Source organism: Megalobrama amblycephala, linkage group LG2 (assembly GCF_018812025.1).
Source record: "Megalobrama amblycephala isolate DHTTF-2021 linkage group LG2, ASM1881202v1, whole genome shotgun sequence".
Taxonomy (NCBI): Eukaryota; Metazoa; Chordata; class Actinopteri; order Cypriniformes; family Xenocyprididae; genus Megalobrama; species Megalobrama amblycephala.
The window spans coordinates 42759862-42777985 of record NC_063045.1 but is presented as its reverse complement, the minus strand read 5'-3'; the positions used below and the strand labels follow the sequence as shown (position 1 = coordinate 42777985).

At 35.8% G+C, this 18124-nt stretch overlaps 2 protein-coding genes across 2 annotated transcripts; one reads left to right on the top strand and one right to left on the bottom strand.

Annotated features, from left to right (window-relative positions):
- Nucleotides 1–45: 45 nt before the first annotated feature.
- golga7 (golgin A7) lies at nt 46–6130 on the bottom strand. Its single transcript, XM_048176698.1, has 6 exons — nt 5977–6130; nt 4960–5082; nt 3360–3512; nt 2638–2739; nt 1098–1154; nt 46–966 (listed from the first exon to the last, which is right to left on the bottom strand). The coding sequence occupies exons 1-5, from the start codon at nt 5983–5985 to the stop codon at nt 1110–1112; spliced, it is 432 nt and encodes a 143-aa protein (XP_048032655.1). The 5' UTR covers nt 5986–6130; the 3' UTR covers nt 46–966; nt 1098–1109.
- Nucleotides 6131–12662: 6532 nt separating this feature from the next.
- Nucleotides 12663–17748, top strand: sfrp1b (secreted frizzled-related protein 1b). Its single transcript, XM_048176684.1, has 3 exons — nt 12663–13355; nt 14373–14453; nt 16834–17748. Exons 1-3 carry the CDS (start codon nt 12863–12865, stop codon nt 17157–17159), a joined length of 900 nt encoding a protein of 299 aa, XP_048032641.1. The 5' UTR covers nt 12663–12862; the 3' UTR covers nt 17160–17748.
- Nucleotides 17749–18124: the final 376 nt, after the last annotated feature.

The following is an 18124-nucleotide window of genomic DNA, read 5'->3' as shown; positions in this document are numbered from 1 at the left end:
GGAATGTTCCTCTGAATATAAAATAAATGGCTGCAGTCAATGGAATTAATTTGTTCAAGAAAACACTATTTATTGTACGATACATAGTTTAAATAAGTGTCAAAAGATTTTCAAAAAAGACATTATGATACAACACTGATAAAAAGATTTACGCAAGAAACAGGTTAAACTAACAGCAGTCTGAAATACAAGCTGGATATGCAATATTAAATGCAAACCGTGCCTTTTAAGGATTTTATGGCATTTGTGTGTAATAAGGAGTAAATTGCAGACCCAAATAAAAGTACAGTAGTTCACTGGTAAATATAGTAAAATGTAGTGTTACAAAAGAAAACAAACTTTTTTTTCTTTTGTAGAGGGGAAAGGAATGGAACAAAGTTATAAAGTAACTAAACTGATTATTACTTAAAAACATTAAATAGAAGAAATTGTTATTATCAGGCTCAAATTTCCATGTACACATAACCAAAGTTTCTTGTATCGACAGTTTTAACAAGCACGTATTTGAGCAGATTTCTCAAACAAAGTTTTACTACGGGAACGCAGAGTCACAAACAATCCTAATAATTAAGATGCATCTGTATTGTGACAGAACATTGTGCACTTAATCTATACTTCCCATTCAAGACAAGTATATACAGAAAACAAGAGACAGGAACGCAATGTAGAGAAATGAAATGCTGCAATATAAAATTACATGGCACAACAAAGATTTAAAATAACTCGGATTAAGTAACACATTGGAAAGCTGCTAAATGAGGGAAAGAATTGGATCTGAAAGAAACCTCTGAATTGGAGATTTTCAGTAAGATACATTATATAATCTCTCTCTCCCTCTGTCAAAAAAATATTAATGAATCAAAATAAAGGTATACTATCTACATTTAAAGCAATAGGGTTGTGATTTCATGAGATGGATAAGCAGGTTGAGTCCAGCAGGCCAATAATCACATTCCAAACATGATCCTGCAAGAAGAAATATAACATTGCATTATTTCAAGATGAACTCATTTACTGTAGCCAATACACCTAAAAAAGAATGAGATATATAGCAGAGTGCCAAAAAAAGTCTTAGTTCAGGTCAAAAAGGGACTTACCTTTGGTGTGTTTTATCTTGAACCAATACTTCTATCCTCAAAAATAGTGATCTCCACCTTTAAAAACTCAAGTTGAGGAAATTAAGTGCTGTAAAACTATTTGACATTTTGTCTGAAAGTTGACCGTTCACCTACAAGGAAATCTATGGAATACTCAATTTTAGCAGCCAAAGACGTATTTCTAAACTAAGGTTTTCTATCAAATGATTTGTATCAAATTTGAACATGGGAAAAAAAGCCTTTTAAAGGTGCCCTAGAACTTTTTTTTAAAAGATGTAATATAAGTCTAAGGTGTCCCCTGAATGTGTCTGTGAAGTTTCAGCTCAAAATACCACATAGATTTTGGGGCATAATTAGAAATGAGCCGATTCAGGGTGTGTGGCCCTTTAAATCTCGTGCTCCACGCCCCAAGAGCTCGCGCTTGCCTTAAACAACATAAAAAAAGTTCAAACAGCTAATATAACCCTCAATAATATAATATAACCCTCAAAATGGATCTTTAAGTGTTCGTCATGCAGCATGTCTAATCGCGTAAGTACATTGTTTATTTTGATGTTTACATTTGATTCTGAATGAGTTTGAGGCTGTGCTCCATGGCTAACGGCTAATGCTACACTGTTGGAGAGATTTATAAAGAATGAAGTTGTGTTTATGAATTATACAGACTGCAAGTGTTTAAAAATGAAAATAGCGACAGCTCTCGTCTCCGTGAATACAGTAAGAAACGATGGTAACTTTAACCACATTTAACAGTACATTAGCAACATGCTAACGAAACATTTAGAAAGACAATTTACAAATATCACTAAAAATATCATGTTATCATGAATCATGTCAGTTTTTATTGCTCCATCTGCCATTTTTTGCTATTGTCCTTGCTTGCTTACCTAGTCTGATGATTCAGCTGTGCACATCCAGACGTTCTGCCCTTGTCTAATGCCTTTCATAATGTTGGGAACATGGGCTGGCATATGCAAATATTTGGGGCGTACAACCCGACTGTTACGTAACAGTCAGTGTTATGTTGAGATTCGCCTGTTCTTCGGAGGTCTTTTAAACAAATGAGATTTATATAAGAAGGAAGAAACAATGGAGTTTGAGACTCACTGTATGTCTTTTCCATGTACTGAACTCTTGTTATTTAACTATGCCAAGATAAATTCAATTTTTGAATCTAGGGCACCTTTAATATCAATGTTGAAAACAATTGTGCTGCTTAATGTTTTTGTTGAAACAGTGATATTTTTTGTCAAGATTCTTTGATGAATAGAAAGTTTAAAAGTATTTATTTGAAATAGAAATCTTTCACAACATTATAAAAGTGACTTTGGATCAAATTAATGCATCCTTGCCAAGTAAAAGTATTAATTAAAAAAAAAAAAAATCAAATAAATTCTTACTGACACCAAACTTGAATGGCAGAGTAAGTTTCTACAGTAAATGCTACCAGAATTCAATGGCAAATCCTTCATGTCAGGAATCCCCTGTTTCACCAGGGGACAGAAAGACCCAAATGATGTTTCTATGTAAGAAAGGATACAACTCTGAGTCCCCTCTCTATGGGGTCAGTCAGGAGAAGCCCAAGAGGAGCATAGATCTTCTCATTCTGCTCCTGGATGTACTTGGCAATCTTTTTCAGCACCTGAACAAATTTAACATATTATTGAAATCCATATTGACAATCAGTACATTTACATGGACAACAATATTCCAATATTAACACGAATAAGACAATACTCTGACTAAGAAACTTCCATGTAAACAGTGATTTCTGATTACCTTAATCCGGCTAAAGTCATACTCGAAGTAACACAAATCTAATTAAGATGTGGGGTTTACCAATTTTAGTCGCATTATCGAAGTGCATTATATACATGTTCACACCTTAATCACACTATTAATGTTGTGTGGGAGTTTTCGCCATGTTTTGCAACAGGACACACACAAGCTTTCATAAATTAAAAATTAAACTGAACATGGTACTATAACGAAGTAACGAAGACGAACTGTATGTTGATACGTGAAATTCTGGAGGGAATGTGTGGCATGGGGACATAATGACGAATGCCATTAATCGATCTATGCTCTATAACGTGTAAAACGGGAAAATGAAAGGAATATTCTAAAGGAAACTCCTGTAAACACCTTAATCAGATTATTGTCTTATTCAGAATAAGGTCAATAATTAGATTACTGTTGTCCATGTACACTTAGTCAGTGTCATATTGGTGATATCTACAACCTACATCTCTGTAAACTCACCTTTTCATAGTGGGTCTCCATGCAGAGGAAGATTGTGTATGCAGTGAGACAGGCCAGACAGCCCTCCAGATATGACCTGCCGCCCAGCTTCTCTGCCTCTGCATAGAGATTATTTAGGGTCTGCATGGTCTCCTCAAACTGCTGCTTGTCAATCTGTAACAACAAAACCATTATCAGCATTCACACTCTGTGAGAGGTGTGAACTAGAGCTGCACGATCAATCGTTAAAAGGTTGAGGTCTCAATTCAACCACCCATGCAATCTTATTCCTGAATGACAGCAATTTGCCTGTTTCTATTAACCTTTGACAAGTACAATCACAGCGGAACATTCAAATGTGGTGGTCCAGTGCAACCTCTGACAAAATTTTGTCGCACCAGCAGGAAAAATGGTAGCATAACGCAATGCAAATGGGTTGCGGTCTGGAGCCCTGAGATTAGTGGTTACTAAATAAAGGTGTAATGTGTCAAATTTGGGAGGATCTATTGACAGAAATGCAATATAATATACACAACTATGTTTTCAGTGGTGCATAAAGACCTTACATAATGAACCGTTATGTTTTTATTACCTTAGAATGAGCCATTTCTATCTCACACACCTCGGGTCCCCTTACATGTCAAGACGCCATTATGCGCTGACATGTTTCTACAGTAACCCTAAATGGACAAACCGCTCTACAGATCGCGTTTCATCACTATGTTCGTTGGTGTTTTTAGAGGCAGCTTGCATCGTCACTACATTGAATATGCACGAAGTAGTAGTAACAGTAGTAGTAGTAATAATCGTCTGGTTTATTAGAAGCAGAGACTAGAGTTGTCAAAAGTACCGACTTTGGTACCTATCTGTACTGAAATTTTAAAAATGTGACACTTAAGAGCCGATTCGTAAACACCTCTGATTGGCCATTGTGTTGATGCGCTCATCGGATATGTCTGTGATTGGCTACAATGATCAACGCATGGCAGCGTTTGAAAGCACATGGAAGTGTTTGAATTTGAAAGCATTTTGAAAGCGGGAGCGTTTGATAGCATGTGTATATCTGTGTAAGCGCTTGTGTGAGCATCATCGATGACTATTTACAACGTTTTTACAGTGTTGATCATTGTAACCAATCACTTACATATCTGATGAGCTGTGAACACAATGGCCAATCAGAGGTGTTTACGAATCCACTCAATAGTGCTCAGAGCGTCACATTTTTTAAATTTCAGTACCGACTAGGTACCGAAGTTGGTACTTTTGACAACTCTAGCAGAGACCGTTCTTTGTTAGAAGTAAGAAGAAACCTCATTGCTTCACTGGCTAATGCAAGTTACTCTCTGCTGTCTCAGATGATGACATCTTTGTCGTGTCGGCCAGATGGCCACCGTAGCTTCTCCAAAAGGGAGGGGTGCGAGGGGTGCGTGCCGTTAGTTGCAGATCGCAACCTTACCAATAGATGCCGCTAAAATGTACACATTGCACCTTTAAGTGGTTACTTAAGTGAATTATTGAGTGGTGGATGTGTGAAACACAATTTCGTTTTTATGTGGAGCATAAAAATGACAAATGAAAGAATTTAAATCATTCCTTGTGTTTGCTATGGATCTCTACACACCCTGCTCTCCAGCTCTGCTGGGAACTTGGTCTGAAACTTGCAGATGGTGCCGGAGGTGTAGTCTCTCTGAACAAAAACCTTGGAGGCGACGGCTGCTTGCCGCAGGTCCTGCAAGCTGTGCGTCTGGAGAGAAAACAACAGATTATGTAATGTATTATTATAATCATTTTACATTTTAGCAATATTACATTTAAATATTTAATATGACATGTTAGCAGCCAAAAATTCAAAACTAAACTAACATTTTCCTTGTCAAAATAATTATTGTACTATAATTGTAAATATCAACAAGATTAAACTTTTTTTTCACCCAAGCAAGACATGTGTATCTATAACATACAATACAGATTAAGTTTTTAAATGTTTTTGAAAAAAGACTCTTATGCTTACCAAGCCTGCGTTTATTTGATCAAAAATACAGTAAACAGTAGTACTGTGAAGTATTATTACAATTTCAGTTTTCCATTTGAATACATTTTAAAATGTAATTTATTCCAGTGATGTCAAAGCTGAGTTTTCAGCATCACTACTCCAGTCTTCAGTGTCACATGATCCTTCAGAAATCATTCTAATATGCTGATTTGCTGCTAAAATAACATTTCTAATTATTATGACCGAAGCTGATTATTTAAAACACAGGAAATCATATCCATAAACAAGAACCACACACACAACGCCCTTACAGCATCATCTTCAAATATGTCAAAATAAAACGACTGAAATCTGATGACAACATGAAGCTCACTTTAAACATGATACATGGTTTTATATTTATACTGACAGAGAAACTGAGGATTTAAATTTTATGAAAGTTAATGATCGACGTAGATAATTATCTTTGACGACCACAAGAGAAGCGCTAACGTGTCAAATAATAATGGTATTACAAAGAAGACACGTATGTATTATCCGAATAGTAGGATAATAAAACATTTATTATAACGTGTTATTTGAGACGTCATTCTTTGTCCGTGTACAAGAGGAAATTGTAATAAAATTCTGTTTTTATTCACATACCTCCGCCATAGTGGCTGCTGCTCCTCTTCCTGTTATTCAACCTCCTGTCCTCCTCAAAATACAGTCCGGTAGGAACCTTTGGCTTTATTCATCAGTTCCGCTGCTACACCAATTCCAAACTAATGACCAGCGCCCCAAAGTTTTATTTTCCCCTTTAAATATTAATTATAAAGAAAAATGAATTATAAACAAACACATAATTAACAAACAAACAAATGAAATTAAAGTAATGTGTATAGAATATAGAACACATTACTTTGCTTTTATTATATAATTTCTTTGACTGAAGTGATTTCTGACAATATTGTTAAATAGGTAAATAAATAACCATGACTTCAGTAACCAACCTATAGCAACATTAGGCTATAAGTTTAAATAGGCTACTTGGTTTAATTGTTAATCCCAACAGAAGTAATGTCTCTTAAATTAAATTTAATGTAAGGGACAGGAGAAGATAATTACAATTGAAAATAAAAAGAAAAGGACATTATGCATTGTTCAATAATGTCTTTGAAATTCCCAAGCAGATTTACTTTTGGATGTAATTTAATGTAAAACAGACAGTATCTCATTACATACTAGTAATGCTGTATTTGTTTGCCATTAGGACAATATCATTAGAACATTTCAAAGAGAAATGACATTAATGCCTAAAACAGTTCTTTCCTTGTCTCCATCTGTCTTTTTACAACAGAGAAAAGTCTTTATAATGGAAAATGCAATACAGAGGTTCAGTCATCCTTACATGATAAATGATTCATCAGAGGTATCATTTATTCCTAAAGGTTCCCATGGGACACCTGGGCCATTTTTCATAACATACAAGAGAGTTTTCATCATCACTCAGTTCCTTGACAGTATTGGATCACCTCATGGACATAAAAAAGCATGTGGCCTTTATATTAGAGTCTGTGAGATCTGTTAAACCATTTGTCAGATCATATATTAGACAAGAAAAAAAAAAAAAAGCAAAAAGTGATGGTTTAATTTTATAAGCACTCTGAGTGTATTTATAGAATATCTGTATCAAGTTTACTGTAGTTGCAGTTTATCAGGTCGTTCAATTCACATGTGAGCTTTCTGATCAGCCAAAGTTTAAAATGAGGGAACTCCAGCACAGTAATTAAGACCAGATTCAAAAAAAAAAAAAAAAAAAAAAGTACACATTCTAGCCTGTGTAATATTTTGTTCTTGAATTCATGCCCCTCTATAGTGTTGTTTTAATTTATATCACTATGCTAGCACATTGTGATCGTTCTGTTGACTTTTGGCATAAATCCTTTAATCAATATGTAATTAAATAATTAGTTCTTAAATATTAATTTATTTATGCTTTTATAATGTTACACAAAAAACAGACAATTTTTTTTTTTTTACATTGTCAGCAAGAGTCGCACAGACTGAACTTAAAGTATACTGACAAACAGGGTAATTAATGTAACAGCTGAACTAAATTAACTAATGACATTAGTAACCATGACAACTAAAAAGAAGTCCATGAAAACAAAACTAAGAACAAACACAACAGAATATCTGTAAGATTCACCCTTGCGCTTGCTCTGTGAAGAGAAGGAGGCTTAAGCGACACCACTGGCACTGAAGACCTAGGCGGAGTCAGGACGGCGAGCGTCTGAGGTGGAGCCAGAGTGTCTGAGAACTGAGGCGGAGCCGATGTGACAGGGGACAGAGTCCAAGCCGGAGGGAAGGAACAACCCACTGAAGCCGTAGGGGTGGAGAGACTGAGCGCAACATAAGGCTCATAAGTCTGTGGTATAAGTATAGTGACGACTGACCAAGGTGGAACCGGTGGGACGAGGGAACCCAGTGGAGCCACAAGGCTGAGGGTTTCTGGTGGAGCAGAGAGTCGGAGGAGCAAAGGTGGAGCCGGCAGGTCGACGGGCCGAGGTGGAGCAAAGGGATCAGAGGGAGAGCATTGGGATCCTCTCACTCAGGCGAGGCTGGTGATTGCCCGACCTGAGGCTTCACGTCACTGCAAGGCATCACCAGGGAAGGTGAAGGGCTCCAGGCATCCAGCTGAGGCGGGGCTGGAGGACTATCTGAGCTTGGAGATGGTGACAGAGGTAAGCTTGACGGGATCAATGACGGGATTTCACAGTCACTGTCTGTGATGCTGTCTAGCAGAGATGAAGAACAAACAGATAGTTCAGGATGGGATAGAGTGGGATGCAGTACCTTCGTGTCCAAATCTATCAGCCATTCTTCTTTTTCCAATTCCACCAGTATTCCCTCTGCCACTGATATCGCTGGCTCACACCCCTGGTCAGACTCACTCTGGGACTCCAGGTCAATGGACGGCGCTGTCCCTTTCACGTTGGGTTCTGGCTCACTCATTGCGGCTGGTAGTGGCTCTCCTGACACCTGATGATGGCCTCCCTCCAGTCAAGTTCTGAGTTGTCTGGGAGGTCTACAGGGTGATGGTAGTTCGCCCCGATCCAGAACAGCGATTTGATGGTTTCGTCGTTGTGCAGGTGATGGCAAGAAGGCAGAACTGCTCTGTGAAGTTCAAAAAGTTAAGGCCTCTCTTGGGCCAATTCCAAATTTTTGCTGCAATATCCATTTTTTGAGGTCTGGTCTTCTGTCAGCAAGTGTTGCACAGACAGACTATTAAGAAGGATAAAGTTCAAACACGAGTATTTAAAAGGTTAGTTCACTCAAAAATGAAAATTCTGTCATTTATTACTTACCCTCATGCCGTTCCACACCCATAAGACCTTCGTTACTCTTCGGAACACAAATTAAGATATTTTAGTTGAAATCCGATGGCTCAGTGAGGCCTCCATTGGGAGCAATGACATTTCCTCTCAAGATCCATAAAGGTACTAAAAACATATTTAAATCGGTTCATGTGAGTACAGTGGTTCAATATTAATATTATAAAGCGACGAGAATATTTATGTTAATTTGTGTTCCGAAGATTAACGATAGTCTTACGGGTGTGAAACGGCATGAGGGTGAGTAATAAATGACAGAATTTAATATTAAATTAATAGTAATCCACAGCATAAAACAGAACAAAGCTGGAAGCTGTATACACTCTGGACACAAACACTAACACAAATGAGACCAGACACTAAACACAGGAAAAGGCTGAACTTAAATATACTGACAAACGGGGTAATTAATGTAACAGCTGAACTAAACAAACTAATAACATTAGTAATCATGACAACTAAAGAGAAGCGGGAAAAAGAAACAAGGGAACACATGTGACTCATGTTTAAAAAATAAGTCCATGAAAATGAAACTAAGAACAAACACAACTGAATATTTCTAACAATATGCATCAAATTAATCTGGGTCAGTGTTATTTTAGTATAATTTATCTTATAGTTTTTATTAATATTTTGAATTAGATTTTATGTTTTCATTTTCATTTTAGTTAAAATTTTAGTAATTTTGTTGTGTGTTTTTGCCATGTTGTGTTTTTTATGTCTACAGTATATAGTACTTATTAAGTTTTAGTTTTAGTTTATTAGTTTTAGTTATTTTAGTACTTAAATTAAAAGAAAATGAGAAATGTTGCTTTGGCAACATGGGTAACAAGGTTAACATGGAGCACACTAAATCTTGAACCTACGGGGAATCACCTGTTTTACAGAAGAGAGTCTGGTGCCAAAAAGAGAATGTGACAGAGCTTGTAATAAAACAAGAATCAACAGATCTCAGGGAATTAAAATGTTATAAAAACGACACAGAGATGGTGTTTTTATTACCCAACAGATGAATAGGGTATTTTATTAGGCTGATACACTGCCGTATGTAGCTTTCTAACAGAGTTCATTGTAAAGCATTATCTGTTATGGAGGGTCATGTTCATCTGCACAGTCAAGCTGAAGCAACCAAAACAACGTTCTTCTGCAACCATTAGAGGGCTAAAAGGTACATAGTGTACCTTTAATAAAATATTAAGAACTCAAATTTGTATTAAAACAATCTAATTTGGCAAAATAAAACTTTTTTTTTTTTTTTTTTTTTTGACAAAAATAAGAATTTGCGGTTGGTACTGTGAAGTGAGCAGGATTTTGGCATGTTTTACTAAACTGAGGGAACTAACAGTTTTGGAAAGGAATTTATCAACTACCATTCTGAACAAGTGTTAGCCCAAAACATTATGTAAGCCTATATCAAACTACCAAAAAAACAACTCAGTCCTCAATCATTTCCTACAAATGTTTCTTTATAGTGTTCTGCAACTTTATTTATATTTCACCAATTCAATGTCAGGGGAACAGAAAATATAATAGCAGTGCTGTCTAAAATATCAGGAAAATATCTGATTCCAGCCAAGTCATGAGTGACTGGAGACATTCATAAATCTCTGAATGACCCTTATTTCTTCATGCAATCTTTGTGATTCTTGCAACAGGTTGTCTCATTGGAGGGATATGTGATCTGATATACCACCAAAGATCTTCTCGTGTGGAGTATAGAGAGAAAAAAGAGGGGTAAACACATCCTGATGACAGATGTATTTTGGTGTAATTAAAACATCTTAAGTGATGACTGTTTGGCATCCCATGATAGCATGTCTGTTTTATTCAACTGTCACTTCATTATGAACATTGTGAAATAATTCTGTTATGTGTGGTTATGAAAGCCAATATGCAGCTGCGGCAATGTGATAGAGGAAATACCCACATTGACGTTTGTAATGGCTGAAGTTAGTATTTGAGTAGAAGCAGCTCTCAAATCAGTGTGAAAAGCAAATGAGACGCAACGCAGGGCATCTCAAAAGCATCTGCAACCCAGTCCCAGAAACCGAGCCAAAAGTCGCAGATGCTTCATTGTAAATTCTAAATAATGTGTCTTTGTAGTAGAGGAGGCATCCAGCTTGCTTTGACCAACTTGACAAACACTGTTATAAATCTGGCTCTGGAACCTTTATAGAATTGGATCAGACATTTTACAGATGCACCACTGACACAGTCCATGTACAGCCATTTTCACTTGCATTTTATTAGTCTGTTACACGAAAGCTTTTCAGCCCAACGCCTCTTCATTCAGATATCAGTTTTACTGTCTCCACCAATGAGGTTTAAGGCAGAAGGTGCAAAAAGCTGAAATCCTCTTAAAAGAGTTTTGAGCGTTTATGTTTATTTCAATCATATAAAGAAACAATGTAAGGCTTAAACAAAAATAATGAATTATTTTATGTAATTAATGATGTTTTATTAACATAGTTAAAGGATTAGTTCACTTTCAACTTTATAATGGCAGTATGCATTACCAAACGAGTATGAGCTTAAGAAAGAAGAAAGTGTCTCCATGCATCCATCTGTCATAAACATATTCCACATGGCTCCGGAGGGTTAAAGGCCTTCTGAAGCGAAGCGATGTGTTTGTGTAAAAAATATATACATATTTAACAAGTTATGAAGTAAAATATCTAGCTTCCGCCAGACTGCTTTCCGTATTCAAATTACAGAAAAAAAAAAAAACGGAACTGGCGTCACATCAGTTCCATAAGGAAGGCGTAGGATGTACAGCGTAAGCTTTTGAAGAATACGGAAGGCGGTCTGCCAGAAGCTAGATATTTTACTTCATAACTTGTTAACCCTCTGGTCCTCTTCGTTTAGATAATCAGATAATTGAGCCAATCAGTGCGAGAGGAGGCTTACCTATATATACGGACGACTTACTTCTATCCCCAGATCGCATCATAGGCTATATTTTAGTAATTGAGATAGGCTACTATAGTTTTTATAGTTTTTTTTTATATAGCCTATATATATTTTTTTTCATTTCAGCTTAATTTTATTTAAAGTTTTAGCAATTTTTTTTGTATTTATTAATTTTTTCTTTTTTCAGTTTTAGTTGTAGTTAGCTATTTTAATAGTTATCAAGTTGAACTAAGTGAAAATGAGAAATGTTTCCTTGGCAACTACAGTAACTGAGATAAAATAAGTTACTTTTTAAGTAAACATTTATTTTAATTTCAATTAAAAATGTGTTTTAGGATTTTAGTTAGGCTATAATAACCCTGATTCAGTCACACAGACTTTATTATGAAGCAACGGAAATTATTTGAATAAAGTCATACAGTTCGATTAATGGTGTGTGATAGACCACTAACAATAAAGTTTACAATAGCTTCATAAATTAATTAAAAAACATAAAAAAAACCAACATACAACTAATGCACATTATTTGCTCTACATTTTCTAGAAGCAGAAGTGTTGTTATTTTGTTTAATTAATTTAGAGAAGGCACACCGTCCGCCATCATACTCCGACGAAAGTGACTTGAATGCACCCACCGTCGTACACACGACTTCCCACCTCGTAAATACAAACTTCCCAGGAGGACTTGACGCACCATTAGACTCGAGAACCGATCAGACTGCTCGTGAACTTTAACCTGTTCATTAAAAAGATTCGATTCAAAAGAACGATTCGTTTGTAGAGTATAATCACTAGTGAGATATTCATGTTCTAACCTATCTGATACTGGTATTAAGAGGGTGATCTATGCATCCACAGTTGTGTAGCCTATTAATTTATTGCATAAAAACAAAATTATACAACAATTATCGTTAATTCCGTTAGTCTGTTTTTAGACGTGAAGGGGTTAATGAAAGAGTTTAGTTTCCTCTTGCTTTAAAACCATTTGCCAAGCACATTGAGCAATCTTCACGTTATGCCAAGCCGGTTGCATTACTATTGGTTGTTTCACCTTTCAAGCGCGTTCACTCTCGCGCTGCGCAAACGAACGGCAGCGCGCGACACTCTCATCAGGACTGAGGAGAACGAGGACGTCAAAGAAACCTAGTTCGTGCACTACTAATGCAAATACATACTTCTGAAAACTTAACAGTGCAACGCAGGTGGATATAACTGTTATCGATACTATACGTTTCCCTCGTGCCATGAAGAACCTTCTCCCCAAGCTGTGGATCTTCGTCGCTGCAGTTCTCTTCCTCCCTTTGCTCAATGCTTCCGAGTATGAGTACTACAGCTGGAAACCGGACAATTACGGCAGAAACCCACAGTGCATGGACATTCCCGAGGACCTGAGGTTGTGTTTTAATGTGGGTTACAAGCAGATGCTGCTTCCCAATTTGCTGGAACATGAAACCATAGCGGAGGTAAAGCAGCAAGCAGGCAGCTGGGTTCCTCTGGTGCACAAAGCCTGTCACCCCGGAACGCAAGTGCTCCTCTGCTCGCTCTTCGCTCCCGTGTGTCTTGACAGACCCCTGTATCCTTGCCGCTGGCTTTGCGAGGCTGTCAGAGACAGTTGTACCCCTATTATGGAGGCGTTTGGGTTCCCTTGGCCTGAAATGCTCAATTGTGACAAGTTTCCCGAGGGCGACGTGTGCATTGCCATGAACACCACCAACAGCGATGATATGGACACAGCAGGTGTGTATTATTATTTTTTAATTTTTCAATTGTCATATTTTTTTATCTTCATTTTTATTTTTTAAATATTTTCACCATACTCTCTTAAAAAAGTTTTTATTTTTATTTATTTATTTTTTTTAGCAGAGATGCCATAGAAGAACCATTATTGGTTCCACAAAGAACCTTTCAGTTAGCAGTTTTTAAAAAAAAAAAAAAAAAACCCTAAAGAACTTCTATACCACTATAAAGAAAATGTAAGTTATATAATATAAGTGGAAATATTATTCCATGGATGTTAAATGTTCTTCATTTAACCACAGATGTCAATAAAGAGAGTAGCTATAGGTAGTATTTTGTTTACATTTGTTATTATTATTCTACTACTACTATTCTAAAATGTGAAAAATTGTAGTATTAAAGAATCATAAGGTGTGTCTAAATTTATGATTTGATGGTTTGATAAAGCTGATCATCTAAGATGTGTTTGTGATGCATTTAAAAAAATAAACAGGGGTTATTGAATTTAGATATTAAATTTAGTATTAGATCTCACATAACATAAATTTAACAGACTAAACTTAACATAGATTTAATTTTTAGGTTGTGTCAAAGTCCTAACTTGCAGTGATAAACAGGATGGAAACAAAGATGTTTTTGATGAACATAATGATGAACATCATTTTTATAGTGTATGATATGTCTCACTTTAAGCTATTCAGTCATTTGGAGACTCATAGTTCTTTTTCTCAAACTACACACACACACACACACACACACACACATATATATATATATATATATATATATATATATATATATATATATATATATATATATATATATATATATATATACACACAGCACAATCAAAATAATACAGTGATGATGAATGTTATTAAATATTTCTAGGTTTCTGGTGCAAGATACTTTTACATTTACACTTAGAGATCACTTCATACATTTCAAGCTGATAAATCATTATTGCTTACATACGGCAGAACATTTGGATTGAACCTTTTTGTCCCTTTTCTTTAGGTGTCTCTTCTGTGTGTCCGCCATGTGACAATGAGATGAGCACAGATGTAATTCTGGAACACATGTGTGCCAGTGAATTCGGTAAATAATCATTCATGAGATATTGTTGCATAGTGTTTAAGTAATTAGTTTAAATAAGTAGTCTTTTTATTTAAGAAAGAATAAAATAAATTGATGATAAATAAATCAAACATCTAAATGATAACCTCAATCAGTGAGATTTTCCAGTCAAGTCGCTAAATAAAACCTGAATTTATTGCCTTTAACACCATTCAAGTAAAATCTGTTGTCTTTAATGACCAGAGAAAAATGAGAAAATGGCTGTATTTTTTTTTTCCTGACTACTATCAACAGGCTGATCTTACGGTTGAAACAGACTACAATGTCAAAGACTACTGGGTTCAAAACTTTTTTAAAATGAGGTCTTATATTGACTGTCATGGAAATCTGTCTAAGACATATTAAAATACACTTTAGATGTTCAGAGTTTTGGCATAGATCTTCACTAACATAACAGGCACTGAAAACAAAATCTTAGTCCAAACACTTTTCAGCATGATGCTACTAATGCAAGTGATTTCAAAACACTTCATTTACTGGCAACAGCCTAATTACTTCAAGAGAACAAAATCCGATCGGCTGATTCCCATCATTGTGATTCTGTTCAGGTCCAGGTTTTTAGCCCACACATTTGTTTCCAATAATATTGTTGCCTGAAATAAATTTTTCTAACATTGCTGTCTGAATTTGCACTCCTTAAATCTATTTCTCTCTTGAGACAATAAGAATGGTGTAGTGCTACTTAAACATAACAGCATGTGTGTCCACAGTACTGATAAACACTGACTATAGTGTGTCCATGTTGTTTACAGCTCAGTTGGTCTTTTTTGTTTTTCCTTTCTGTTTTGTTTTGCAACTCAACATGGTCAAATCTCCTTGTATAGTTCATGTCTAGATTTTTTTGTAAAACCACATATCCATGACAGTGGATTATTAGATTTTAACCACAAATGGAGATATTTTGAATTTATAAAAAGCAGAGCTACTTCTTCTATTGCAAGTGCTGTCTCTAAGAACCAGTGATGTGGTCAGAATCCAGCAGAATCCAGAGTCTGAGATGTTGTCAAAGACAGGAAGCTTGCCGTTGGCAAGAATTTCATGGGACCTTTTATTTTTATGGCAAGCTATCAAGCGCCAACCCAACAAAGGCTTTTTTCTGGTCATTATAGGATGACTGTATCTCAAGCTATGTGTCTCAACACTGTAAAATGTGAAAATGTGCCGTTGTTACCTTATTCAGGGTAGATATTTTTACCTGATCTGAAACTGAGCCTAAAAATGACTTTTGTTGTTGTAGCCGAATTCAGTCATGTTGATTCAGTTATATTAAAGCATATATATTTTTGATGAATAAAAATAATGTGAAGCACATTTTTAGGTTAGGCTACTTGAATATTTCTACAGCTGCTTATGTTAATGTTTTTAGCAAGAATGCTTCTAATTGAATGCTTTGATGAAACACGAATGTACATTTTCATTGACGAAAGTACATCATACGATAATAGTTTTGCCAAAATAGAGCTCGATTTTGCAGCTCACTGGATGATGTTGTTGTAGACCAGCAGCTCCTGGAGGGCCACAGTCCTGTGGAGTTTATTTCCAAACCTGCTCCAACACACATACCTGTAGTTTTCAAGTAATCCTGAAGGACTTGATTAGATGGATCAGGTGTGTTTAATTAGGGTTGAAGCTAAACTCTGTAGGACTGTTGCCTTCCTGGAGCTGAGTTTGGCACCCCTGTTGTAGAGTACTTCAATAGGATGCTGTTTGGCTGATTATGTATTTGATCATGTTTAGTAGATGTTCTGTGCTGTTGGTAATCCTAAAAATTGTTATCCACAATACACATGGGCCATATCAAATTCAAATTCTTTCATAATGCAGTGTTTGAATAGCCAGTGATTTGAGGAGTGCCTCAGGGATCGGTAATAAGACCCATTTAGTTTTAACATTACTGATAGAGTACAGTAATTGTGCCGTCTCTTTATTGATCTTGGTTGGATTTCGAATTTGATGCATACCCAAGAATCTTATCCTCAGACACCCCGGACGATATTGCGATACAACACATTGCACCATCCAGCTTTGCACAATTAGCACAGAATAGCATCTGAAAGACATAAACTAGAGTGAGTTCTTGGCTTAAATGTGAAAACAGATGAAAAACAGCCAAGGGTTTAGCATCTCCACGACAAAGACATACAACAATGACCTTAAGCAAAAATACTTTAAATATTTGTATTTTCCGTCAAGGTTTTAAATAAAGGTTTTAAGTTACATAACTGTTTTAGACATTACAGAACTCTTCTAGATTTATTCAAGACTTCACTGGGGTGCAATGAAATTGTCATGAACATTAATGACTTGTGAAAATCTAAAATCTACATTTGTCTTTTTGTAGCAATCAAGACGAAGATTAAGGAAGTCAAAATAGACAACTTAGACCGAAAAATCATTCTGCAGAAAAGGAGGAAGCCGGTGAAACTTGGAACTCTGAAAAAGCAGGAACTAAAGAAGCTTGTTCTTTACCTGAAAAATGGAGCAGACTGTCCGTGCCAACAACTGGAAAACTTAGGGAACAACTACTTAATCATGGGTCGTTTGGTGGGGACACAGTATATTTTGACAGGCATTCACAAGTGGGACAAATCTAGCAAAGAATTTAAGATGGCCCTTAAAAAACTAAAAAGCCATAAATGTCCAACTTATGAAGCATTGTTCAAGTGATTTTTGATTATTTGGTAACTAATGTCATTAGCATTATATTACCTTTTGCCTTACAGTATATTATAGAAAGAAATTATAGATGTCACAATCCAACTAGTTAGTTTTGAAAGAGTTTGTTTGCCCAAAAAATGTCTGAATACATGCAAACAAGTGCAATTTAGTTCAAATTCAAAACGTTCTTGAACATTTCTAATCAATCCAAGTACAAAACATATTCACAGTTATTTACATTTCATTATGCTGTAAGTCAGTTGAGAGAGTTTTGCTTTTGCAAACACTGCATTTTGATATAGCTTGACATTTTCATGTTGGATTAATATCTATTCATACAGTCTGTTAATAATGTTTATGTTTTATAATATTCATCACAACTGTCAGTTATTAGTCTATTCAGTAAAATACATAATACATGCACCATAGACAATAAAGGGACAGTTTTTTGTTTTGTTTTGTTTTTTGACAGTTTGTTTGGCTTGCATAGGATGCAAATCACAGTTAATCATGAAGTGGAAGGTGTTCTATAGCATGCCTGAGGACTTGCACATTGCACTGTAATCATTCAACATTAAAACAGAACATATTTTTAATATATTTGACTGCACTGGATTCTTTCTTAGATATTGTGCATTAATGACTGCTTTAAGTAGTTGCAAAAGACAAGTAGCAGTCATGACCTGCCTAGTAGCCCAGCTTTATAACAAAGCACATGCTGTGAAATCACTATGAAGTAATCACCACAAACAGATCAGATTAGAGAAATCTCAGACACTGCATGTGCTCTGTGTAAGCAAACAGCCAAAGCGTTTATCTTGTATAGACAGATCAGAGATGTTTGTTTTGGATGGAGGGAGAGATTTGGACATTTTTCTCTCTCCCAGCTCTTCTGATGAAAGCCAGTATGAGTTTTCCCTCCTGTTTTTTAAGAGGACAGTTAATAATATACTATAATATACAGATTGGTATAA